The sequence below is a fragment of the Nipponia nippon genome, unplaced genomic scaffold (assembly GCF_047370975.1).
Source record: "Nipponia nippon isolate SJK-2023a ecotype South Korea unplaced genomic scaffold, ASM4737097v1 scaffold_1, whole genome shotgun sequence".
NCBI classification, from domain to species: Eukaryota; Metazoa; Chordata; class Aves; order Pelecaniformes; family Threskiornithidae; genus Nipponia; species Nipponia nippon.
Window position 1 is genome coordinate 38,171,688 of NW_028262290.1, and position 26,895 is coordinate 38,198,582.

General features: G+C 45.0%; 1 protein-coding gene across 3 annotated transcripts in view; it reads right to left on the reverse strand.

The window, feature by feature from the left end:
- Positions 1-944: 944 nt before the first annotated feature.
- The window catches only part of VXN (vexin), a 29,947-nt gene continuing 3,996 nt past the window's right edge, over positions 945-26,895 (reverse strand). The window contains exons 2-10 of one of the 3 annotated variants that reach the window (XR_015703546.1): positions 26,339-26,415; positions 25,499-25,624; positions 20,452-20,624; positions 17,353-17,408; positions 11,353-11,515; positions 6,986-7,047; positions 5,227-5,312; positions 3,469-4,206; positions 945-2,879 (exon numbers count right to left, since the gene is read on the reverse strand). Coding sequence is in view for 2 of the 3 variants with exons in the window: in XM_087752175.1 (XP_087608301.1) it covers positions 4,020-4,206; positions 5,227-5,312; positions 6,986-7,047; positions 11,353-11,515; positions 17,353-17,408; positions 20,452-20,518 (621 nt within the window). In the remaining variant the exon portion in view is untranslated. Of the gene's footprint in view, positions 4,207-5,226; positions 5,313-6,985; positions 7,048-11,352; positions 11,516-17,352; positions 17,409-20,451; positions 20,625-21,223; positions 21,250-25,498; positions 25,625-26,338; positions 26,416-26,895 lie in introns of those variants that run through there. The other 2 variants (XM_087752175.1, XM_009471654.2) reach the window with 2 other exon arrangements.

Genomic DNA, 26,895 nt, shown 5'->3' on the forward strand with positions numbered 1-26,895 from the left:
TGTTCCATACTCATGCCAATATTTTTAACACATGACTAAAGGTCGGGTATTCGCAGAGGAGTTCCCAGCAGAGGCCAGGTTGTTACCCCACGTCCTGGAAAAAATCTGTGCCAAGTCCTGTGGTGTGGACACTCATCGAGAGGACACTCCCCGGTTGCTCATTTTAAATGTAGACGCTGTCTGTAATGGAAGGACCAGAAATGTGGCGCCTTTCCACCAGAGCTGCATAAAGTATGGGCTGTGCAGCAGGCAGGGGGACAAGCCATCCTCTAATGGACGGGCTTTCCAAAGTCCAGATTGGTGAAGGACGTCAACACCATACTTATTCTTTCCTTGTTGTATCTTAAAGTGTTTCCCTTTGCAGTCCTGAGTCAGCTCCCCTAGCCTGGGCTCTTCCATCCCTGTACAACCCACCTTGTGTCGGGCCGTGGTGCAGCATACGGTCTCCAAAGACCATGTTGCGTTTGAGTTAAGTGACTTTGTTGTCAACTGGTAGGACTGAAGAAGGGGAGCACTTGGTTTTATTCTCTACCAGAGCCTTAGCTACCCTTGAGGAGGCTCTGTCTTGGTGCTCTTATTTGGTGGGAGGGAGGGCAGTGACACTGCTTACCTCCCAGGGATGCAGTGAGACTAAACGTCGTGTCCGTAACTCTTTTCAGGTCAGGTGTGTAAATGTGTATCTAATGCTGGCAGTGCCAGGGCTTTTCTCTCAGTATCTGATAACAAACAGTGATTCTACTACCCGCAAAATATTGGAGCCGCTCACAAACATACACTTCCAGGCTCTCCCTGTGGGGAGCAAAATTTGGGTTCTTTGCCATCAGGTGTTCATGTTCTTCAGTATCATAAACCCTGCCTTTACTTTCCACTAAAGGCTTCCCAAAAGCTTTTAAGTCACCGAGACCCATATGTTACCACATGCTACTCATTTCTTTTATTTTTTTTCTGAATACGACATATTTTATTTGAATCAATAAAATAGGTATCTACTACAATACAAGTAATCTCCACAGCAGCTCCTGGAATACAGAGAAATTAAATATGCTTCTTGTAAATCTGTCCTTCTCTTGTAGATCCAAATTATAAATTAAATAAATAAGAACACCATAAATACACATTTCAAGATACAGCAATTATTAGGTAGAAAAATTAATCATCTCTTCTTTGCCTCCATCCTCATACTGCTTAAAGCTATTAGTTAGCAAATGAAATACTACGATACAGCTTTCTCAACAGACAAAACTCTTGCTGCCCTGGACTGTGTGTTGGGTGCTCCATGGGTCACGTTAGCTACAAGGGCAGGTACCACAAATGCGTGCTGTCTTAGTTACCCCCAAATGCAGCAAATGGACTTTTCACAGTGTCTGTCCATCTTCTTTATTTTTGCTTTGCTTAGGGAATGAGACCAAAAAAGGGAACTGGTGATTCCTATTCTCCCTACTCCTTGACTGTGTGCATTGCTGTGCAAGAGAGTAGTCCCACCGAATTTACTAGGTTTACCTTCTGGCAGGATTTCTATGGGCTGGGGAGGGGGTGTAGTGTGGTTGGTGATATTTGTCAAAGATGTTTCAGGGAAATCTTGGCCATGGCTCCAGCTTGGTTCAGTCATAGAGGACCTGATGTTGGCAGGGTCACAGTGTCCGGGCTGTTACACAGGGGCAATGTGTCAGGGTCTAATTGAAAGGTGGGATGGACCCCTGTGAGAAAACTGCTCTGGTGCTGTTCAGGTGTGCAGCCTTCAGCGGGCATCGGCATTACTCTCGCACACCGTGGCTGGCGACACATGGTCAATACCAGGCCACCATCGCCTCTTCTCCTTGCCTTGCCAGCAGCTGGGGCCTTTCAGTGTGTGGTTAACGAGGAGCTTTGTTGTTCTTTCCCAGGAGGAAGGAAGAAAAGCAGGAGAGCAAATCATCCCTCTCTCAGGCTGCTGGGCCAGAGAAGGACTTTTGCCTTTGGCCAGGAGGAGGGGAGAGCCTGTGTGATTTCCAGCTGCAAGGCTGTCCTCTGTGAGTTGTTGAGCACCTCTGAAGGAGAAGCCCGTGACTGAAGCGGTGATGGACAGCTGAACACAAGGGCTGACAGATATTTTATGATGGGCTAGTGCCTCTCCCCTCCTTGGCAGACTCTGGCCTGAGTTGGCTCCGGCCATATGAAAAGCCATAGTATCTTTTTAAATGAGGACTTCCTTCCCCATCCTACTGCCTTCTCCAGCACGTCCAGCCCCACACAGGTGTCCCCTGCTGCCCTCCTTGGAGCCACTGGGGACATTTGCTCTGTAAAGCTATGGGGCCGCTCCAGTTGTTTTCCCACCCCATGGACTTTGGTTGCTCAGGTTGTCAAGCTGCGAATCTTTCCTGCATGCTGCTCCACCCCGCTCACCCCAAAGCCAGAGAATCTGGCTGCTTTAGCAGCTTTTCCTCCTATCCAGGCGGTACCCTGGTACCTCTGAGCTGGTGAACCCTGGACCGGGGATAACTGCCGGAGCCTGCAGCTCTGCAGGCTGTAATCCAAGGCTCCCTCAGTGCCGTGCTGTAAGAGGAATTCAGAATATGCTTTTTTCTAAGTCCAGGTTAAAGGTGATCTTAACACAAGCAGTGGATGAAGTCGGCAGGTACTCCAAGTGCAGAAGTTGCTCCGGTGGTTGTGGTAGGAGGGGAAGGAGCTGCAACCGCCATTAACACTGCTGACGGACGGTTCAGACCTTTGGTGGGTTCATGGCTCTGGAGCCTCCTCACCTCGGTGCCGTGGCACTGTGTATGATGGCATCTCACTGTTTTACTATGCTGGCGGCAGGCAAGCAAGTTTCAGATGGGAGCTTCTTTCCTCTGCTTCTGTCATAGAGTAAGACCTTTATTTTTCATTTATGCTTTGGAGCACTGGCAGTTAGATTGGAGAAGATCGTCATTACTATGAGCAGCAGGAGATAGATACACTTCCTTCAATTTTATATTTTAAGTTCTGTATTTAGGCAAACCAAAGTCTTTTATAATAACCAGGGGAGCACTCATACAAGGTAAGTACTGTTCATGACTAATATAATATTGTCTGTAACACTGGTGAAAGCTTTTTTTTTTTTTTTTTTTTTTTTTGAGAAGAAAACCCAAGGGGCCATGACCAGCAATTTCTAAACTGAAAAAAATTTTGGAAAAATTGTTGAGCAAATTCCATTAAATCTATCTATTCATAAGCACAGGTCTCCTATATGCAAACATCTCATGTTTAATCACCTAGTTGCACCATTTACATATTTTCTTTCTTCTTAGTATTTTGTGCGCTTAGTGAGCTATCCTGTATCACATAGGTAGGGAGTAAGTTGCTGACTACCAGTTAACATATAAGCAGGTTCTATGGAAGAAAGTATCTCTTGAGGTTAGCCGGTTGCTCATAGTTTGATCTGGCAGGACGCCAATCACATAGCAAAGTTTGGTAAGTGTGTGTTTGCAAACTTGCTCAGTTCTGACTCACCTGGTCTTTTAAAATTTTTGCCTCTTTTACTCCTGTCTTGAAACTTCAAAACTGAAGAAAAAAAAGATGTTTAGTGTATGTCATTCAACCAAGCATATCGTAAGATTTAGGTTTTATCTCATGATATGAGAGGGGGAAGAGGACAAGCAGTGGTACGCAACGAGCGGACCTCTGGGATTTAATGGCACTCTGTAATCGATCTTTTGCCTTGCAGGAACCTTGGTAGGCTTTTCTTGTGAGTCCGAGCTGATTCAGTCAGGGCATGTAAAAATGCTGAATGGGCCAGCAGTAGTTTCAGCATCACGGAGTCAAGATGTAATTCTAGGGGGATACTTGGGATTTTAGTATATTGCAACAAAGAAAGGCCAGTGAGTTGCATCACGTTCACCATTTTTACCTTAGTTAGCCTTTCTCCTACCATTCTGAGGCAATGGCATCAAGTAATAAAAAGGATATTGTTTTCCTGGATGAGCTGTGCTGTGTCTGTTCCCTCATCGATCCTAGAGCACCTTGTCCTGGCTAAAGGACTTTCCAAGCGACGCTGAGCCTTATCAGTCCGCCTCAAAGGCACTGTTTGTTGCCCCCAGGTACTCTGACTTCTTCTTGTGCTTCATCCACATCTTCCTCAGGAGGCTGGGCGTCCCACACAGGTTGCCTCCCGTCAGCGGTAGGGAAGCTTCTGCTCCCGGTGGTAGGGTCAGGTCATACTCTGCCGTCTTCCTCCAGCGCTGCCTGTGGCTAGCAAATAAAGCACAGATGCGTAAAGCATTCATCTCCGTGGCACTTCTCCCCTGCTTACGACCACTAGCCTTTGAAAACCAAGGTCTGCCTGTTTGCAAAGGCATGTCTGTGCCTCGCTTGTCCCTGGGACTGGCAGGTCCAGGGTGAGCAGGGGCTGTGCGGGGCAGTGGGCTTGGACACCGCAGCTGCCCCGGCTCCCCTTGGAGCCCCTCGTTGACTTGCTATCAGGGTGAACACTCACATGAGGGGATGAGCTACAAGTGGGACTGCTACTAGGTGCATCCTCTGTAGCGTTTGCCACCAAAGAAAAAAGCTGGTGAGTGGCCTGGGGACAGAGCTGAGCCCTTCCAGCAAAGCCCCGGGGACCCTGCGGCAGCGCCCAGGCCGGGTGGGCTCCACCTGGCCGAGGGGGCTACGCCGGCTGAGCGGGTTTTTATGTCTCTGCGTACAAAGTGCGAGGACACCGTGACAATGAGCTTGTTACTGTCCCTCAGGTGGCAACGGTGGCATCTCAGATATCACCCGGATCTGTGTCTGGGTTAACTGCCTACTGATGAGTGCGTTTGTACTATGGTCGAGCTGTTCCTTAATTACACTTAAAGACAATAAAGCTTTGTTTAAAAATTGTTTAATTACATTTTCTAAACTGCCTTAGGGCAAATATTATAGACTTCTTAACAGGACAATACTTAAGTTTTTAATCTAGATGCTTTTCTTTCTAGTGATAAAACAGAGCTGTAACTGGCACCGGGGCAGCTGTATAAAGGGCCATGGCTGATGATATAACCAGCATGTCCTTTAGCCAATCTCTCCCTGCCTCTGGGAAGCAAGCGGCATGGCTTTACTGTAAATTACAGAGGTTTTACAGCTGTGACTCAGAGGAGATCTGCAGCTGAGCCCTTCTCTGTGTTTCAGGTGAGAGGGTGACCGGTGGCAGAGGTGCCCCTTCCCCTTCCCCGCCGGGCAGCGCCCCACGCAGAGCCCCCAGGCTTGGCTGGAGGGTGGGAAGGGACTTACTCCTCTGTAGGAGTGACGTCGCCTGCGGGAGAGTCTGCGACAGCCGCCGCTTTCGCTGTGGTATGGGCAACTGGCGATGGTGGGAACTGCAGGAGGAAAAAGCATGTCATTAGGAAGCGCCGTGGATGAGCAGGGACCCCAGGTTCACCTGAGAAAAGAGGCCATTTTAGGAAAATGAATAAATACTGTAAATCTCTTAACAAGGGAAAGCAGGCTGGCTACGGACTTTCCCCAACTCTTACCCACACAAATACCGATTGCTCACGCGAACGGTCTCGCTGAGCTCAGCACAGGGCTTGTATGGGCAAGAATTACACCTCCCATCGAAGGAGGGAGGCTTGCAGAACACTTTATTCCCTAGCTCTTATGCCTAGATTCCCGAGGAGGGCAGTCTTTGTGCAGAGTGAGCAGCCTGCCACTTGCAGCTCTTCACAGGCCACCTCTACCGCGGGCTGAGAAGCTGCTGTCCCAGCCATCGCCGTTTCTTGAGCGTTCAGAAATGTTTCCCCGTTTTGCTGGGTGCTGCTCTGTGGCGTGGGGGGCCCTGGTTCACGCCCTAGTTCTGCCACAGCCCCACAAGTGCCTAATCATCGTCTTCCTCCTTATCTTATTTGATCACAAATAGCCCGACAGAACCAAGTCACATTTTCCCATAAACAGGCCACTGAGACTGGCGTATCCTCCAAGATGGTAAGCTAAAGCCTGGGTTGCCCAGAAACAGAAAAAAAATGTCAAAAATTGTGACGTGCTCTCATCATTTCAGGCAATAAACACACTTACCGATTTTACTGGCAATACTGAAAAATTTCTTCATATTATTGTCACTACTATAACTGGTCTTAAGCTGTTTAGGGCTATTTCCCCTGGGATTACTCTGAGACATTTAGGTGTGCTCTGCAAGTATCCCAAGACTTAAAGATGTTTGAAATCACTTTTGCAAGTATCCTTTGAAATTTAACTGGGTTAATTATTGGTAGGTGCAATTAGTTTCATTGCACTGAATACCATTAATTTTGACCATCCTTCAATACTGTACAGTCATTTTTCTCAAGTGTAGCCTGGCTACCTGTTAGCAAGTATATTGCAGCCATCCAAAAGAGCATTTGAAGCCATAAAGTTTCTATAGCATGGTCTGATGTTGGTCAGAAACTTTTCAAAGGACTATATTCTGTTTGAAAATCTAGTTTTTATAAAATGTAGGGACTTTGAAAATTGTTTTTTGGTAAGAAAATAAGGGAGGGAAAATGTTTCAGTGAAGCTGAGTAATTTTTAACCAAAACATTTTGTCTGTCCATTACATAACAATTTTTGGGGTTTTGTATGATGATTTTCCCATCAACCCTTTATTGACATTTTTGATTGATCTGATTATCATGTCAGGTTGGCATTCTGCAGAATATGAATTATTTGATGCTTGTTCCGCTTTAGAAATTATTTTTTTCCCAATTTGTGAAATTCCCTGAGAAACAAGAGGCTAATTCCTTCCAGCTCTTGCAGGTGGCTGAGCATCCAGAATGAGAGCCTGCCTGTTTCCATCCCACAACCCTTCCTGGTTCCCTGAGGGGCAGCTGTCCTGTGCCAGTCTCTGCTCCCAGCTAAGGATCCTCTGCCATAAATCATGTCTCAAAGCCTTAACGAAGACTCTGAAATCTGCATGTACTGTGACAGGCTGACATACTGTTAACGTGGGACATGCTGACAGGTACTAGGTTTTAAGATGCATCAGACAGTGGTAGTTGGTCTTGTTGTACTTACTTACCAAAGATTTTCCATCCAACAGGTGATTACAGGGCTTGGATGACTCTCGTTCAGTAATTCCCACTGCAAAGCATTCGAAACATGGCATTATCGGTAATTAATTGGCACAGCTTGCATTAAAAGCCTCCTTCCATGCAGTTAAACCTAGATATGAACAGAGCCCAGGTTCGGGTTATAGTGCCACTAGGTTTGATTATAGCCAAAAGTGCAGAAATTTCTTTATTATGATCATCTACTGTGATGTCAAAATAAATGATTTTGGAATTGCTTAAATCATTCTGGAAAGTCACTCAACTGCTTGCTCCTAGGCTTTTCAAACGAGACGACGAGCTGTCCTTAGCAGACCAAGCTAAGTGGGAGCCCTTCCCCCTCTGTGGACACTCGTGTATGTATATACAAAGAGCAGTCCCATCTGCTCCTCAGCAGAGGCCGGGTAACGCAGTTTTTGTGCGTCTGGGAGCCCCCACTGCCAGGTTCGTCGTGCCTAGGAGAGCATTCTCCTTTCTGGATTGCCCTGGGGAGTTATTTCTACCTGGGCAGAGATGTGTGCTACATCCACCCCATCACAGGGCGGGATTTCAACCTTTCTGTCTCTCCGTGGCTGAGTGGCACCTCTCTCTGCTGTCCTCAAACCTGGAGGTTACCTTGCAGTTACAAGTGAGCACTCGGCCGATAACTTATCCGTGGATAAATGCTCACTGACATGCCTGCTAGTTGTGCTGAGGAAATAAAGGAGTGAGGGATGCCAGGTCTTTTTCATGGAGCCAAATCCTCCCATTTGGCTGTGGGAATGTAGAAATTGGTTTGGTTTTTTTTTCCTTTCTTTCTGTTCCCAGCTGGTTTTGGTTGTCTGCTGTTTTTTAAAAGGATATTCAAGTAAGTGAAGAGCAAGGATGTACAGAAACACCAAGACTCACTGAGACAGAGGGCAGAATGATTCACAACTGCTGTGACCAATGGAACATAAATAATGACAACAAACATCAGAAATAGCCAAGGTGCTGCTTATAGTGCTGTCTCTAGCATGAGTTAGCAACCAATCAATCAGAACTGTCTTCTCCTTCTGGAAGCAATATTTGACCATGATAAATATCTTAACCAGCCTCTCTCTTCCCTCCCCCGGCCAGTAATTCCATCAGGTACCTAACTGCATCCCTCATGTCAAAGTTTAATTCAATTACCTCCTCTCATCTTGTATATTAGGTACTAACAATATTCAGCAAGTGGCTCCAGACATCAGTGCTTCAGCTGATGTCCACATTTTTTCTTTTTTTTTTTTGTTTTGTTTGTTTGCTATATTGTCTGATTCTTCCCTGCAGCCTGTCCCTCTTCTTATTAGATGTAGAAAATGTTCTTGCAAAGTTTTAGCAAAATATGTAAGCAAAAGTAAGTCCTCATGGCTTCAGGTTCACCAGCACTCTTCAGGACAGTGGTGGCTGGGTGTGGTGTGAATTCCACTTCCAGAAGGTGCTATGGATGTCCCGGTCTGGGACAGGGGTTGCTCCACGTCTGTTATTCTGACTTGCCCTGTGTTTCCAAGATGAGTACTTGTACAAAAACTTGGTACAAAATTGAATACTTCTTTCCTGGAGAATAAGTGCAATTTTTTTTTAATCTATCCATCCTGTGAAGCAAAGCCTTGCTTTGAGTGCAGTCAGGGGTTTCTTGTTCTGGCCTTCCACTACACTTACTTGCCTTCCTGCATGCTGGAATGCACTGTCCTTATGCTTTGATATTTGTGTAGGGTTTCTGCAGCTAGCAATAAGTGTGCTGATGCTCTCATCTATGCTCTCATTTACCCATTTTTCGCTTCCTCTGAAAGTTGAACTGTTCACTCTATGACCCAGATTTCAAGTTGTGCTTTACCAAATCTGAAGTCTCTTTGATATTCAACAGTACTTGTGTATGGAGCAAGCATGGAAAACTCTACAGACACAACTATTGCCAGTAAGAAAGTTGAAGAGTGGTTTTGAAGGGTGAAATTTACATGGAGGTCACATTTGTAGAGAGATTAATGAAAATAGATCATAGAATCATAGCATTGTTTAGGTTGGAAAAGACCCTTAATATATTGAGTCCAACTGTTAAACTATCACTGCCAAGTCCACCACTAAACCATGTCCTACACACCACATCTACATGTCTTTTTATACCTCACTTCATATCACATTATGCTGGCTCTCCAGCTGTTGAGAAACAGCTGGAGAAACCTTTCTGGACTCTCTCATGGCACCGTATTTTCCGTGTAGGTATTATTAGTACAGTACATACTGAAACTGGGCACTGCAGCACATCGTAGCAAAGAGCTATTTTTATTTTCATACAAATATTTGCAAACACTTCTACTTTCCTCCCCTTAAAATGCTAACTCTGTAAAGTCAGGCACTCAAAAGTTAGGAAATACCAGAATTGGACCAAAGTTATTTCATCCCCCCAAGGATCTAGACATTGAGATTCAGTCTCTACTTTGTGACCAGAAACCATTTTCCCACAGACTTTCTGCTTCACTCATAGACAGCATTCACTCAGAAAGCAGTTGGTCATCCTTAGCTTTTATTTCTCAGTACCCAGTCCTATACTTACTTTCCCCACCAGTGAATCCTCTGAGGACAGAACTATTAATATTTTCACTGGCTTTTCTGTATTGCTGATCACTGTAGTCATCATCTGCACAAATGTTTTAAAAAAAACCAGCTTCGTCACCTCCTGGAGGACAAGGAGTTATGCCAGGGAAACAGAGGTAGGTACTGAGGTCAGATCAGAAGTTCGTGGGATCCAGTTTTTCAGAGGCTTGAGGAGGATGCAGCACTGTTCACAGCCAAAGCACAGTTCCCAGTGCAGCAGGAATGGAGCGCTCCCGGGTGTTGCAGTCAGAGGTGTGAAGCAGGCACCCAGAAAAGGGGGACACATCGGCTGTGTGAGGTGACGAGCATCACCGAGGAGTCTGGTGGCAGTGACGGACAGACCTTAGGGAGCTATTGCAGGAGATGCCCTGTCGTGGTCCCTGAGCACCTTCTGTGCTGGGGGGAACAGGGATCCAACAAACAACCTCGCCACGCTGCACAATCTTAGGCGGCCCTGCAGCAGCTCTCTTGTCTTGTCCAGGTGCTGCTGGAGAGCTTGTCCTGTCCTGTTCTCCTCGCTCCCTCCTTCTACTCCTCAGTCAGTCCTTTTTGCTTTACTTTTTGCTGTAATTTAAACCCAGTTTCTCCCTCTTTCCCATTCAGCATCCCAGTTTCTTTGCCCAATCACTTCCCTTTCTCCCCCTACGAGAACTGTTTCCCCCTTATTTGCTCTTCTTTTCAGATTCCTACATCTTTTCTCCTGTTTGCATGTATCTGTCATCCTTTATCTCTTTACCTGCCTCTAGCAGCAGGCACCAGCAATCTCTCCTTTCTCCCCTCTGCTGGCCCTCTATCACCCACTGCCCCACAGCTGGTCCCAGCCACTCCTCCTCCTCTCCCCGCTCCAGCCCCAAAGCCCCAGCTCTTTGTTCAGCCCTTTCTTGGCTCCGCTCCTGGTTTGAGATCTTTCCCTACGGTCCCAAGCTCAGTTTGTTCCTTCCCAGTTTCCCAGGCCCCGCTCTTGTCTGGTCTGTGTTCAAATGGGGTGGCTTATGAGCAGGGCAGTTGCAGACCGGTGGTGTGAAGAACATGCACCTTCATGGTAATATCTGCTTTACAGATTTAGCACCTTTTAACAGCTCAATGTCCAATGTGACTACCGAACACATGCCATATGAGATTTTTTCAAAACCTGATGACTTGTCTGCATCTAGGTGGTTTTTCAAGGGAGAGCAAAAGATGCGTTTTTGATTAAAAGGCCACCCCTTGCCAAACTGCATGGCCCTGCTCCAGCTTCGACCTTCCAAACATAACACACCAGCACTGAAGGAGCTGAATGACCAGTCTATTTGTGTTTACTCATTTCCTTGGTTTTGCATTGGCAAACTCTATTTTTCCTTCACAGGATCTCACAAATATGCTGAACAAGTTTTGGTTAAGAAAACAAAATCAGGTCCGTGGCTGACATCCAGAACCTAAAATTTCATCCCAAATGATTATGTTCTGGCAAGTTCTAAGCAGGGATCTTATATAATAAGATGACTCAGGCAAACTCAGTAATACGCAATCTATCATCTCTAAAATATTGTCAGCCTTTGGAAAGGGAGCGCTTATGACTCTGAATAAAGCGAGTTTATGACTCTGAATAAAGCAAGAGATCTGCAATGCCACAGTCATTATCTCATTAATTCCACTGGACATTTTAAGCATGGAAGTATTCTTCAGGTACATAACAAAGCTCCTGCTTCACTGCAAGCTGGAAGACTGCAGTATCTAAGGAATAAAGCCACTTCTGTGGACTTACTGTGCTGGGCAGTGCCCTTGGCAGGGCAGGGTCCCCGCTGCCCACTCTGCAGGCAGCCCAAGCCCCGCACCTCGTCTTCGCTGTACAGCACCTGGAAGAGGTCACCCTGGTGGGGCTGCAGCTTCTCTGTCCTGTGGGGCCGACGATCGGATACGGCTACCACCTACAGGGAAAAGGCAAAACCATCTCGTTACACCCAGCCTTGGAGATAAGGTGGTCTGTCAAGGTCACGGGGGACCAGCATGGCACTTGCTCTTCCCACTGCTTTACTGTCATCCAAAGGGGATTGTGTTGGGTGGGGACTGTGGGATTTGGACGGTTTGTTTTGTTTGGGTCCTGCCTCCATGCATGAGATGTACAAAAGTATGGGAAAAATCAAGTGTGGTCTCTCTGGGACCCAGCTACTTAGTTGTATTCTGTATTCTCCTCACGAGACTGAAATGTCATCCTTTTCAAGATCTACTGAATAGGATATGCCTTTGAGACAGCTCAAATTTAATTTCTTACTGCGTCATATCTTGGGCAATCAGTTAAACTTATGCAATGTGAATTACAAATGCTATTTCTTCATGGCCTTTCCTGTCTTTTGGACTTATTTACATTTTATACCTGGTAAAAGACTACAGAGGATACAAGGCAGTGAATAATTGTGCTCCTAGAGGTTAATTTTCACAAACATTAGCTCGCACAAACAAAACTCACTAAGAGCTGCATCTTTGAACATTAGGCCCCCTGTATCTCAAACAGTGTCCCTGAAAACGAGCATGAACAAAATCAAGTTCCTTTCTACATCGACCACGACTAAGCCATGGCACTCACTGTGCTGCCACAGGCAACTGGGGAGGTCAGAGCTAATGTGAGCTTAAAAAACCAGGGATAGGCTCCAAGCAGGTGGATCCATCAGGATTGTTATCCAGGATGGTCCGGAAACAATTTTCTCAATAAGATTAAAGTCCCGACAGCAGGGAAACAGTGTTTCATAGTTTGGGTTTTTTTTTTTTTTTTTTATTCCTCCCTGAAGACTTGCTATTGTCATACAGAAAACAAGTTAAACAGGGCAAAGATCCCAACCAGCAAGGAAACAAGACATGTGGCAACTATTCCAACTGTTTCCTATTAGACTTACTCATGTTGGTCTTATGTTGGAAGACTAGGAGAAAAGCAGTTACTTGCATCTAACTGATGACTGACAGTTGCCATCTACATGTTTTACATACAAATACAGTTATTTTGTGTCAAGACTGAGACCGGCAACTGACCAGTCTGCTATCGGCATAGAAAAAGCCTTAATTCCACCTATTGCTCTGCCTTCTAACATACACTCAAGATAAAAACAAGACCACATTCAAGCATGTCCCCTCACGCAAAATTGTCCATTTTCTTTAAGTAAGTTTTAATTCAGTTTGCCATTAATCTGCAATATTCTGTGTACGTGAATTTTTGCACAGATATAAAAACACGCGCAAACCAATGTCTTCCAAAACAGGAAAAAAGAAAAACCCCAACCTGACCACTTTTTACTCTTTTGACTCCGTGTACCCTCAGGAGTCTGGATAAGGCTACAGGACCTAGATCCTACTGACCGGCAGGACAAGGAGCAGAAACTGCCCAACAGCAGGCAAAAATACTGCTGGAAAGGGCTGGTGATGCAACCAAAGCCTAATCCAAGACCTAAGAGGGGTTTTCTCTTAGTTCTGTGGATTTTGGCAAACAGCCTAACACAGTCCCTGCTCCGTAAGCTACTTAAGGACGTGCCCAGTGTTCAGTTAAAGTCAAAGGGACTACTGGTGTCCTTGAAGACAAGCACGTGCTAAAGGAGGCTGCAGCTGGGGCCCAGCTCTGCTGACCACACATCTGGTGCTGCTGGACAAGGACGAGCCTCAGCATTGCCCTGGTAATTCAGAAATGAGGGTGATGCTGGTGGTGGGAGGCCTCCTGCTGCTGCTTAAGCAGTTGCCGTTGGCTCTCTCCCAGCTGCCCCTGGACCAGTTCCAGGACCTCCCCATCCCTCTGCAGCAGCTCCTCGCAGGCTGCAGGCTCCCATGTCCACGCAGGGGTGTGCAGCCCACTGCATCACCCTGACCACCTGAACCTTGCAAGCTGCTTACCAGAGGCATTACCCCCCATCACCACAGCGACATCGGTGGAGACACCTGCCTTCATGACGAATACGATGAGGCGGTGGCTGGCAGGGGTCTCTCATGACAGCCCTTGGAGTCTGCCTCACGTGAACCGAGCTCTTCCAGCTGTCAGAGAATGCTACAAAGCTCACCTTTCCCACCAGCGCTGAAAATATGTGCAGTGCTCTTGGTCACACTCAGCCTTCTTCAGTGTGTGACAGGAAATGTCTGCAACCCTCTGCTACTGAGACACCTGAGGTCGCTTCTTTTGCATGGTCATGGAAAGAACATTTTTGGTAAGTAGGATGCTGGCTGCAGTTGTCTCTAATCCTGAAAGTGACTTATTTGATCAGTGTAAACCACCATGAACTTGAAATTTAACAATCTGCCTATGCATTGCAAAGGATGAAATTTAATCTGGGGAAAGGAAGCAGGATTTTAAACTCCATTAATAGCAGGAATTATTTAGGTGCATTGTCTATGCTTTCAAGATTCCTTGTTACATGTCCTATCAGTAATGCCAAAACGCCTTCAAGCAGAAGAATCTGTATAAATGAATTGCAATGCCATTTTCCATTACAGCTGGCAACAACAGCACAATCTCTATAGCATGTCTTCAGTTAGCATCTTTGTTTGCCGCATTTGGCTGTAGTACACTTTTGGAGTTTCTTACCTCCTAATTCAAGATGTCACCATGACTTTGGCTACCTCACCCGTTACTGTAATATGTAGACTTATCTAGGTCAGGAAACTAAACCTGCTGTAGCTCAGTTTTGATCTAAACTGGAGCTGACATTTCTCTAGGGTACCTAGGGTAAGGCAGAAGGATCAGCTGGAAGTCACTTTTCTTTTCTAGACGTACCAGGGAATTTAAATCTGTGTGAATGGCAAAGTCAGCCAAACTACGCAGAATTAGTAAACTACTCTCTAAATTATTCTTTTTAGAACCTGTAAGTCCCTTGACCAGCTCAGTCTGTTTGCAGGATGCCGACTCTGAATTCAATGCTCAGAAAAGTCTCTTTTTTGTGGTTTTTACTGCCTGGCATACCCACTGTTGGAATTAGCTGTGTTAAGCGGGGAGCACGGAGGACGCAGGAGGGTTGCAGAGCAGGGCAGAGGATGTTCCAACAACCCAGCCAGTGTTCCTTGACCGAAAATCCTACTGCCAAACCAACAACCAACCAGAAAAGGTGACAATTAAACATCTGGCTTTGGATAAAACTTTGAAGCTTAGAAGCTGAACAACAAAGTACTTGCTAGTGGAGGAAATGTCAGATTTGTAGAGCTAAGCTCTTTTTGATGGTCTAATGCTGATCTAATTTTTAATGTGGCAGCACTAGCATGCACGGAGGGATTTGCCATTTTTCTGCAAAGTAGCCAGGTACTGGTGTCCAGACTGTTCTACCCAAAGGATTTTGGGGCTAGAAGAGCAAGGGAAGAGAAGGGAAGGATCTGCTATCACTGGAAATAACTCTTAATAGGGCAACAGGAACTGCAAATAAGCATATTGGTGAAACACTCAATTAAAAAAAAGAAGGTGTATCCCCCTTTCTCTCACCCTTCCACAGTCATGAATGTGCTTTTGGGATGGGTTCTGGAATGTGATGGAAGTTACTCCCCCCAAGGTCAGTCATTTGAATGCGAAATCACTTAATGCTACACTGCTTGAGTATTTCTACCATGGAAAAAAGTCTGGCAGACATCCACGTTGCTTGCTATTTTTGCCCTTGCTGAGGATTAGAGTTGTGCATCCACTGCAATCACCAGAGCAGAAGATTTCATGTTAGCTGAGGCATTTCTACAGCACTGACTGCAGGTGCAGACGTAAAAGTGAAAAATAAATAATCATTCTGCTACTTTTCTGTGGGTCTAGAAATTGGCAATAACAACTTCCTCACAGGCACGTATATTCCAGTACGTGCAATTTATTTGAATGCTTGCACATGAGCTGTAAGCAGCTGCATCACACTGAAGAAGGGGAATGCACGAGTCTAAGAGCTGACTGTGCCGATTGCTTTGGTTGGAGAGCCTTGCTTGTTTTCTGAGCTGGAGCTGCAGATCATTCCTCGGGCTTGGTGCTAATACGGTCCTGCCTGCATCATGGCTAAAGGCCAATCAAAGGACATCTCTAATTGGCGTCAGGAAAGCCCCAAAGGGAAACAAAAATCCTCTAAAAATACAGCAACAAATCAGGGACTTTCTTATCTAATTGTCTTAGATCTTTATGAGTATAGTGCCGCTACAGCAGCTGATCCAATCCAAATTAAATATTACAGGCTCCCATTTAGCAGAAACAACAACTATCTATCCACTGAGATTTGGAACATGATAACAGACATACAGTTGCCCTAGATTTTGATGAGAGCTAGCTGAAAATTTTCTAGCTGAATAGTTTCATGAGAAAATTCTGGTTAGAAATCTGGGCATTTTGTTGGAAAAGTATCTATTTTGTAAAAAAAAAAAATTGAGAAATTATCTGAGCATTCTGTTTTATTAAGTCAGAATAGTTCACTTTTGGTTTGGACTTTTCTGCTACTTTTATATTACATGGAAAACAAAATATACAAAAGGCATAACCACTAAAAAAAGGGTATCTCAAAATGGCACTTTGACTTTCATCCTCGTTTGGAATGAAGAGTCATTTTGAAACCTCAGCCTGAGTTACAGGACAAAAATAAGATTTTCACAATTTGAGAAAATACACGCATACATAGTTTCTACCCAAACATGACAGGCGTGTTATTGACCCTTCCTGGGGACCACTTCGGGTATCCTGTGAAGTACTGGGATCCTGTGATCCGCTTTAATAACCAAGAGAGGGGATGGGAGTGAATGTGGCGAGTTTTTTTCCAATACACGGGTAAGTGTGGTAAGCAGGGGGGACCTACGGTGCTGTGGGGAGATTAGGGAATCAGGAATACAAAGAGGAGGCTATTTACAAATGAGGATGGGGCTGGGAAGTGGGATAGGGCATGGAAAAAGGAAAGGCCATGGAGCAAAATATATAAAAGTGCTAGAGAAGAGACAGGTCTGTAGTGAGAAGAAATGCTTTGGCAGAAGAGTCTCAAAGCTTGTAAAAAGTGCTTTGATACGCACAAGAGAAAGAGGCCGTCATTCCTACAAGTCAGAACTGCGATAAAAGGACCGTGGAAGGTGATGTGAATGGGCCAAGTGGATTTAAGGAGGGAAAACTGGCTCTGAAGACAAGAAACCTCCTGCCCATGTGTCAAAGTGTCCAAACTTGAAAATATTTTCTCAGAGCATGAAAAATGTTCAGTTATTTGAATTTGGGGGGGCACCTCACCTGCAGGGGGTGGGTAAAGCTCCAGCAGTGCCCTCTGTGCCGGGGCACTGGGGGTGAGTCGAGGACAGGCAAGCACCGCTGGAATCAAGGCACAAGCATCCTCCTGTGGCTCTCTCAGAGCCATCTTTCTGAGTCACGGTTACAGTCCATTGCTTGGTGTTTTTCTCCCAAATTCCCCAGGGAATGGGATACTGGCTCCTTGATTAATGTATATTGATATGATTTGTTTGCTTTTCATTCCTGCCTGTCCTCCTGGCACTATTAAGGCTTTATGGATAAGAATTAAGTCTGTGATTCCCTCAGATGACCCATGTTGATAAGCTACTCTGTTCATTTTGACTGGCTGTGCACAGCAAGACCATATTTTTTGAAGTTTCAAAGTGCTTCTGTAAATAAACTATAGCTTTACAGAAACTCCCCTTTCTGTTTTCTGCCCCACTCCCTGCATCAGCCACTGATGCACTTCTTTGCCCAGAAAGATCTGCTTCCCATTTATCCATGGCCTTTTTAAGGATAAGTGTAGCCAACTAGAATTAAAAAAAAAAAAAAAAAAAAAAAGAGGGAGATTTTTCTTACGCTCTTTGTTAGGATGTGCTGCGTACTTTTGGCTCGTCTTCGGGCAGGACTACATGCTGTGAAAAGAAGAACAGGAATACGGTCAGGGTGCAGAGGAGGTGGACAAGATGAGGTTACACATGCCTCTAAAAGTCCTCTGTGAGAATACACTGGGGGTATGGTGGGAAGTGGGGGAAGAATAAAGGGTTTAAGGAGGATTCCAGCTGAAACAACCCAGAAGAAAGTCCTTTTTAATGTCATCTCAGAGACCATGCTCTAGCTATGCAATACAGACATCCGTGGGCACAGGGCAACAGCCTTCCCCAAGTTCCCACCTCTCCCACAGGCTTCCAGGAGGAACAGTCCTTCTCCTTCCTGAGTTTTGATCTGGCATCCCACCTGCCGATGTTTCAGAAGAAAATGAGTTTCTCTTTCCATCCAGTCACCTTCAAACATGACTGGTGTATACATTAACTTTGGAGAGGCCTATCATTTTATCTAGATAGCGACTTTTTCAATAAGCTCAGCCTCCTTCGTGATGTCATTTCACTTTTACTGCATGATGGCCAAAGCACAGCATTTGCACTAAGCCCAGTCTTTTCTTTTCAATCCTCAAAATGACCCATTCGGTTCTTTAACTTGGGGCATTTTGCTTAAAGTGTGTTTCTCAATTTTATTTCTTAGACCCATGAAGACACCAAAATCACAGGCAAAAACAGAATCACGAGCCACTAGACACACACGATGCCAGGACCATAAGCCAGGCTTTTGACTGGACCTAAGAGATTGGTTTTGGGTGAGGGTTTTTTATTGACAAAGTGAAGATGTTTAAACACTTGTTGTTTCATTTCTACTTGGAACTGGCCTGAAAGACTCTGTGATACTCCCAGCTCTCCCTCTCATCCTCCCATATCTTGCCCTTTGCTCTTTGAAATTATTACCCTCCCCTGCGTTCAGGCTACGGGATTTAGCAGCCAGTGACAGACACAGGCCTGCAAAAACCTGCCAAATCCGGAGAATTAACTCCAATTCTAAAGGCTGACCCTGAGGGCAAGGCACATGAGTGGGGGTTTCCTATTCAGGCTCCATGTATAATCCAAAGGCTTTGAAGAGCCAGTAAGGTTTGTTATGGGAGGACGGGTGACTCTCACTCTCCAGGTGAGCTTTCTGTTACATTTTTGGCATACCTTCAACTCCGGGAGTTGCAGTGCTTATCACTGCTATGTATTAATGTTTGCAAAGAGTTTCAAAGCTGTGGAAGCAGCTGGAGGTCATCCAAGGCCGCTCGCTACTGCAGCCAAACTCCTCTCCTCCGATGGCCGGAGTAACAAGGGACGGGGCTTTCCAGGGCTCTGGATATAAGCAGAGCTGGCAGTGGGACCAAAGTCACTCTTCCTAGACAGCTTGTGTTTGTCTAAAAGCCACCCCTTGATACCCCAGGGAGGATATAAGTGCTGAGCATTAGGACCCCACTGGACAGAAATAAAGTTTTGGCCTACGCTCTGCCCATAGTGAAAGAGGACAGTAACATGGGAGGGGGTCAGCCTTGTCCTGGGTCCTTGCCAGTGGGGTACTTCCACACTGAACTCATCACAAGTAAGTTATCTGCCTGTATAGAGCTTGAGAGTGTGCTAAGCTGTCAGTTCGATTACAGTCTGTTTTGCATGGTGTGATATCCTCAGGGATCCCTACTGCCTTCTCCTGCAGTACACGTTTTATATTTTAAACCATGGTGAGTGTGGGATGAAAACCAGACAAACATAATGAAGGTGAGTTTTTTCCTAGGAATATGTTGTAACTTGTTTTTGAAGCTGCTGCAATCACCTTCACTTCTGGAATGTCATTGTGTGAGGACTAAACTAATTGCTCACAAGCCAAACATGCAAGTGCAGAAAAGTTCAGTGATGCAAGGAATTATCTTCTTTTCTCTCTCGTATTTTACGTATTTTACTGGACAGTGTGAGGAGCACAGTTTATACAGATTTCTACCAGAAGCAAGTACTGTTGTGCTGTTATCAGTACCCAGGCTGGTGTACAAGGAACAACACATAAATGTGCCTAATGGTAATAAATCTGTGTATTTTCAGAGTACGTATGATTCACAGTCCAACTCACTGCCTGTCGTCTGCCAGAGCGAGTGGCAAATGGCTTGCAGGGGCTGAAGAAAGGCAAGGCATGAAAGGGTAGTCACAGCACCAGCAAACAAGCAATTACTTGAATAGCCATTAAATGAAGAGTGAATCACGGAGGTAGCCAGAAGTGACCCACTCGCGCAGGAACACAATGGCAGCAATGCAAACAGTGGGGCTGCAGGGCTCTCACTGCAAACGTGATTTTCTGCAGGGAGTGGGAGCAGGAAGGGAAGAATGAATCCTTGCAGATGATGTTTCTGGATTTGCCTGCAAAAGGATGTTTGTATGTACAGCCCAGCTTTCGGGCAGCAAAAACAATTACAGTGACGGTTCACGTTGTCATTTCCACTTATATTCTGAAATTAAGCAGCTGAGAGCTCACGCTCGCAGCTTGCAAGTAAAGATCTGATCTGGCCTCACAATTTGTTTTCCCTGCTTTTACCTGCTTTTTTGTTGCTGAAATATGCAGCCATTGAGTTTAAACTAATTTGTTCAATCAAATGCAGACTGGGCTTTGTCCGGTTCTTACTCTTCATTACAAGCAATTAATGTTAATCATGCATTCATTTCCAGGGCATGGCTTTGGAAATGTTCCACTTATTGAGCCAGCAGACTTAAATTCAACATTCATGCAGTTCACCCAGTTCATCTGAGCTGCTAACTGCTCGCAGAACTTCATTTTCTTTTCTATGACACAGAATAGCCACACAGTTGCAAGCTGTCACTTTAGCAATTACCTCATAGGTATATCAACACCGATTCCAGATCTCCCAATTTTGCCAGCGCAAAGATTTTACACAGCCACAATGTCGAAGCACCTGCACGGATTAGCTCCAGAAACAAGCAGCGAGCGCTGGACTGCAAGCAGAGCACGGCACGGCAAGGCAGAACAGATGAACTGCTCACTTCAGAGATTTCCCTGATGCTAAACACCCCGTCCATCTAAAAGACAACACCGTAGCAGTTGTTACAGTTTTCATGTACTCACATTTGGATGAAATCACAGTGGTGAAAACTTCTAAATTTTCGTCGCTGCAGCTGTAAATCTGGTGCATTTTCCACCTCTCCCTCCTGACTGCCTTTCAGCTTCATGCAACCGCTCTGAACTTCTGGTAAATAGGTTTCACTAATCCAATCTGGCTCTGTGATCATTGTCCAGATCTACAAAGGACAGACTGATGCTGTGATCTCATCTCATTCCATATTCTTCATTGCAACATTTTCTTCTCCCATCTGCCTTTCTATGAATACTATTAATGCAAAGATTTAATTTAGCTGTTACTTAACCCTCTATTCAGATAGGAACATTTTATTTTATGTCTCCTTTTACCAGTTTGGAGAATCCTCTACAACAAATGGCTAATAATTAAAGTCTGTTCTGTGCAGCCAATGTATAGACAAATAAACATTTACAGAAGTACTGCAAGGATTTTTAAGATAAGTTGGGTTAATACTTTGTGTACTGTAACGCATTTATTGTAAAAATTTGCTCCTCCCGTATAATGAGGAGTTGATTCTAGGTGTATTAAGAAAAGCATTTTGTGCTTTGCCTTTTAAGTTCATAAACTGGTACCTGAATCCTGGGCACTTCAGTATAAAATTTCAAACGCAGGTGACTAAAGAAGGGCACGTCAGGCAGACGTACATAGGTCTATATGCCCCTGCACTTCAGTGGCTGCAGAGGGAGGGCAGGTGGCTCAGTCATAGATGGGTTCTTACATGACTTGATGGTTCTAGGGCCTAATTCCATATTTACGCACTTCAATAAAGGGTCTTCTTGCCAAAGCTTTTCATTCCTTAACGCTCCCATCAGAAATTGTTCCTTTCCACATCTACGAAGTCAGCCCCCTCAACTTCTGGTGACTTACTGCTGCCATGGACACCTAAGATAAGATAGAAAATTTTGGCTTGCAGGCTCCGGCAACTGATGTAGCAGAAACACTTTCAAGTGTGCATAATGATATTAAATTATATCAGTCTAATGAATAGCCTTCATTACCAGCACGTGTGTGTAATTAACACAAAAACTAGTGCTGTCTTCTCCTATAGACGTCTGCCACCAACAGTCCCAGATGGAAAGTGCCAGCAAACATGAGCTGTCACTGTCATATTCATGTAATGTTTCTTCTTTGAAATAATAAATATTGGTCAAACACACATCCTGAAGCATTTTGGTTGACTGGAAGGTGTCACTGTTTCAAGAAAGAAAGGAGTGAAGAGAAGCTGGTGTTGCTTGTCACCTCCCAGGGCAGCCTCCTGCTGTCCAGGGGCAGCAAAGCCATTGCGGGGCTGGGGGCATTGTCCCAGGAAACCGTGCCGCGTTTGAAACGGGCTGTGGGACGGCAATATAATCAAGCAAAAGTTCAATTAGTTTTTGATTTATTGCGCCACATGTTCTGCTTGTATGACTGATGTCATTAACATCAGGCTCGGCTGGCGCATTCATCTGTCCCTGCCCGGCTCCCTCTGAAGGCGCACGCACTCAACAGATGGGGAGCTGCACGGGCGCGAATGCAATTGTTTATCCCCCCATTGTTCCTGTGTCAAGCAATCAACCCAAATCCATTACCCACCGAGAAAAAGATCAGCGCACCATCCATTCAGCAGTGAATGGAGCAGAGGCGGTTATGCAGGGAGGCTTTAAAGCTTTCAAAAGGATAAAAAAAATAATGAACAGCAACACCGAATAGTTGACCAAGGAAAAAAAAAAAAAGCTCTAACAAATTTAACCCACCCTTTCTTTCACCTTTGGATATTCAGAGTCCTATAAGAGGAACTTTTGGCTCTGAGTCATTGTTCTCCTAGTTATAGGTATGACCTAAAGATATTTTTAAATCATAGCTGGGGTTTAGCATTAGAACAAATACTTGGTGTTTCATCATGTTGAGGGGTGGTGGGGATGTGGAAACTGAAGAGAGACTCAAGAGCTGGTTACCAGCTGGCATTCATGGCTTTATAGGTTAGGTTTTGAGCAGGTAGGCTTTGAACACCTCTCCTTACAAGGGACGTGATGCTCTGGGGGTGTGTCACTCTCTGGGCAGAGAGCTGGCAAAAGGCTCTCACATCACTTCCAGACAAAAACGGGGCTCGGGAGGGCCAATATAATCTGTCTCATCTGGGAAGGAATTTTCTCCTGTTCATGAAAGGGAGTTTGCTGCTTCATTCTGCCCAGATCTTACAGGAGAGTCAAGCACTATGAATGCTCAGGGTTTTGCAGGAAATCTAAGTGTGGGTTCAGGAGAAGGACTGCACATATTGGGCTACTTTTTTCTAGCTGTCCGTGAGTTATTTTGGATAAACATCTTGGTTTATCTAGCTACAAAATAGGTGTGATGATACCTGCCAAGAAAGTATACTATCAAGCTGAACTGCATGCAACCTGCTGAAGAACAGCAGGCAGTAATTTTAGACTTGAGGAAGATACGCTCCACAACGTCCAACCTAGGGACTGCTTGCAAAGCCACATCAGATGATTTCACATAGCATCTCCCTCGGGCTCGCTGCTGACCTAGCAAGAGTTCAGTCTGTGGTGGGAGCAGCAAACCAAATATTTATTGATCCTATGAATCCTTTTTTTATTCCCCAAATTGCATAAAATATCTAGAAACTAGGCTCAAATTTTTCCTTGCTGCTAAACATCATTAATAAGCTATTAAATTTAATTCACATGATGCCACTGCAGCCATGAGAAGACCCAAAAAGCTTTTGTCCTGGGGTATATCTTGGACTGAAGACTCCCAAGCCAACATGTGGAATCCAAATTCCTTGCCGTGGGCTGTGATACATCTCTGTTTACCAAATACCTGAACTCCCAGTGTTGTCAATAAATGATCAAAACATTTGCTGGTGGAAGAACTTGGCGACTAAAGGTGAATGGGGACAACTGAGGAGGAGGAGGAGGAGGAGGACAACTCAGGACACAAGAAGAGACATGTAGTGTCTGGCAAAACATCCATCAAACCTGAACTGTAGGTCTGGGACAGGGAAGGTATTTGATTTTTGGGAACGTGGGCAGAAAAGAGGGAGAAGTGGAGAAGAGGAAGAGACGTATGCGGAGGCTCAGCTAAAAACAACTGGTGAAAACACCATAAGGTGCAGTGAATCTTGTCAACATGGCAGAAAATCCCAGAAGTTGGCAAAATGCCTCTCTGGGGAGGCGGCGAGGGTGCTTTTCGCATGGGCTGGATCTGTTCAGCCACATGTGGAAGGAACAAGTGTAGATGCTTGTCCTGTTTACCAAATACGCCAGAGCTGGTAAGCTTAAGAGGAATCCAATAAGAGCAAATTTGAATTATGGTTACAGAAAATGTAATTAAAGCTTTGAGTGATTTAAGAGAAGTATCAGAAACCTTATTTATCCTGGCCTTTGTAAAGAAATGAATGCCTTTCCAGCGCAGCATTCTTCCAGTGAAGTCAGTGGGAAGCATCCCTGTACTCCCAGCATATGCAAGGGCTATTGCCGAGGGATTCCCTGGCCCGCAGAGGACAGAGCTCTTCCCAAGGCGGGGCTCTGGCTTCTCCCTGGATCTTGTACCCTGTTGCGTAAGAGGCGACTCTAATCCGTACTGAGCCACTTGAGCCTATTTCTTACCGTTAGCTGGGCAATATGATAAGGATAAACCACAGGTATTTTTGGAATAGGATTGTGAACGAAAGGTATGCACAGTTGACCATTTAAAAATAAGATGGGATAAAACTACCCATGCATGCTGCAGACATTTACTCTAAAACACTTCTGCGTGACGCAAGGCAAGCAGCATTCTTTGTGGAAGGAAAATTGCTTTGTTTCATTTTAGGGCCACAAAATTGCAACTGCCAATGACTGAAAAGTAAAACCAGCAAAAAAAGCAAAATATGAACTGAGCTTCTCATACATAGTCTGTTAGTTTTCTCTAAATGAAAGGAAGAGAGAGACAGCTACGCTATCAACAACTTCACCTCATACTTACAGCAGTCTGCAAAACTAGTTCAAAATTAAAGTAGCACTGCATGGCTGAAAGGTCTGTGAATAAGTGAAGTATTTTCAAAAGTAACATTTTAATTTGTGTCTGGCTGGAAGCTGCTGTAACAGATTTTACCCAAATGGGAATAAGATTGAGGCATTTAAAAAACATTCTGAACTTTACATTCACTGTAGGGGACCCGGAGAGAGGGATGCAAATGGTGTGCAATTTGAAAGGGCTACTGCACAAACTTCTCTGCTAATCAGGAAAGGAAATACCAGCCAGACCTGGAAGCCAGGCTGAAAGGATCCCCCCACTAGTTACAGAAAGATACTGCAGGATCCTGAGGGAAAAAAACCAAACAAACAAACCAACCATCAAACAAGCCTGGTTGGCTCCTCTTAAGAAAGTTACATATAGATAATTGGACATTCACAAATTTGCCCTAAGCTTGTAAAACACACTTGAGTAAGTCCATACAATGACTAGTGAGAAGTACAATGCCCAGCACTGCAAGGTTCAAGTCCCGCAGAGCTTGTGCCAGCAGCAGGGATTGCGCTAAGCCAGCATTAAAGCTAGGGCCAGGCTGAGCACGTGGAGGCTTAACAAGCTTTCATACACTGGTCATGTACTGGTAATCCACAGAAAGCATTGAAAATGTCAACAAAAGAGTGATACGTCCAAATTGGGCTCTGACAACAACAGCTTATTAAGATGCCAAACTTTAATTACATTTGTCCTTGATTAATTCATTTTTCAAGCTAATTGATCGGTGAGGTCTTTATTCCCTGATAAAGCACAATCATTTTTGGATGGTGCTTTTTCACTCCCAGTTTTTTCCTTTAAAACTTTTAAAGTTTATTTTGACTATTGGCTGCTGATGTGAACATAATAATTTTTGGACAAACAAGCACATTAATTAAAGCTTGTCCTGTGGTTCCTGGATTTGTGCAGTGGTAGCTCTCTTGCTGCAACTGCATATTATGTCTTACACCATGCAGAGGAAAATCCACTGCTTGGGTAACCAGGCACAAACTACTTAGGATTCCTCCCATGGATAAGTCTAAAGAATGAGGCAACCTGCACTCTCACCTTACTTGTCTCTAAGTGTGTCCTCACGCAGCCATCAAGCTCCTCTTGCCACGTGCAGCACACGTGCACTGTAGGATGGAGGTCTTTGGCGGGTATCACATGGCATTGCCTCCTCTGGCCTAAGTTCTGTGTGAAAATGAGATTAAATTTAAAACAAGGACCATCATTATTGGCACTCAGAGACCCCTGGGCTAGAAACTTAGAAAACGGGAATAGGAAGTAGGAGAAGCTGCACTAAAGGCACGAAAGCAGGATCAAGCTTACGAGTCCCCTTTTGGTCCGGATTTAAGTTACGGTGCCTGCGTGAAGCAGCAAGACAGCACAGGAGCCAGCACCGCGACAGAGGTTTTAGGATAGAGTGGGAGCACCAGTACGGAATTGCTGTGTCTTGGAAGTGTGAGACTTTTGAGGTAGCTTTTGTGTGATAAGTACGATAAATGGCCATACACCGTACGGCTAGGAGTCTGGAAGGGGAAACTGGGCCACTCCCTCTGACGCCAATTATCCTAAAAAGGGTTTTGGAGGGATGAAGCAGGTTATCTTGTCTCCTTGATGGTTTGGTCTTTGGCCCCTCTACTGATGCTGCCAGCAGGGGTGTCAAAGGCCTCCTCCTTTAAGTACCTGACTTGTTTCTAGGAATCTGATTAAAGCAGATCACCTCGGATAACAAGAGGAATTAATGCTGCAAATACATACGAGAGGATTTTCAAGCTCATAAGCGACACAGAGGTCAGTCCTTTTCAAGTCACACAGTGTCCGAGACCTTTGATTTTTGCAGAAATAATGATCTTTACTTGTCCTTTTCCTCTGTCCTATCAGCCTTTACACTTAAACACTTACCTTTATTAATTCAGTTCTGGTTGCAACTTGTTCAGTTGCTCCATCCGCTACATGGCCCATACCATGCAGAGGTAAGCCTGGGAGAAAGAAAACCAAAAGGAAACGGGGAAGAGTTTTCAGGGGCCTTGCCATAGACATGACACGTTCTCCTTAATAACTACATAGTTTTAGATTCTACATCCTTCTGCTTTTTACAATGTTTTGCAAAATGCATATTCTCATCTTAGATGTTCCCCTGAAGTCTGATGTTTCTATATCCTCTCAACTTGGTCAGCCAAAAAGAGGTGGACTCCTAGATCCTAGCTCTTCAACTCTTTATATGCTCAAACCTGTAACCACGTTACATATTCAGGCTCTCAGCTGTAAGCAACTGTACGCATATGTCTACACACACGTCAGTTCTTTTACCAGTGCCTTGTTTGCTATGGACATGCAGATGTCTCCAGTGAAGGACATGCTTACAGCTTTAGCACCCGCCAGCTGACGCTGCCCTGCCTTTCTTCAGCGGGTTGGCGTTTTTAGCTCAGCTCTGTTGGGCGGGTCCCTGACCTGTGCTT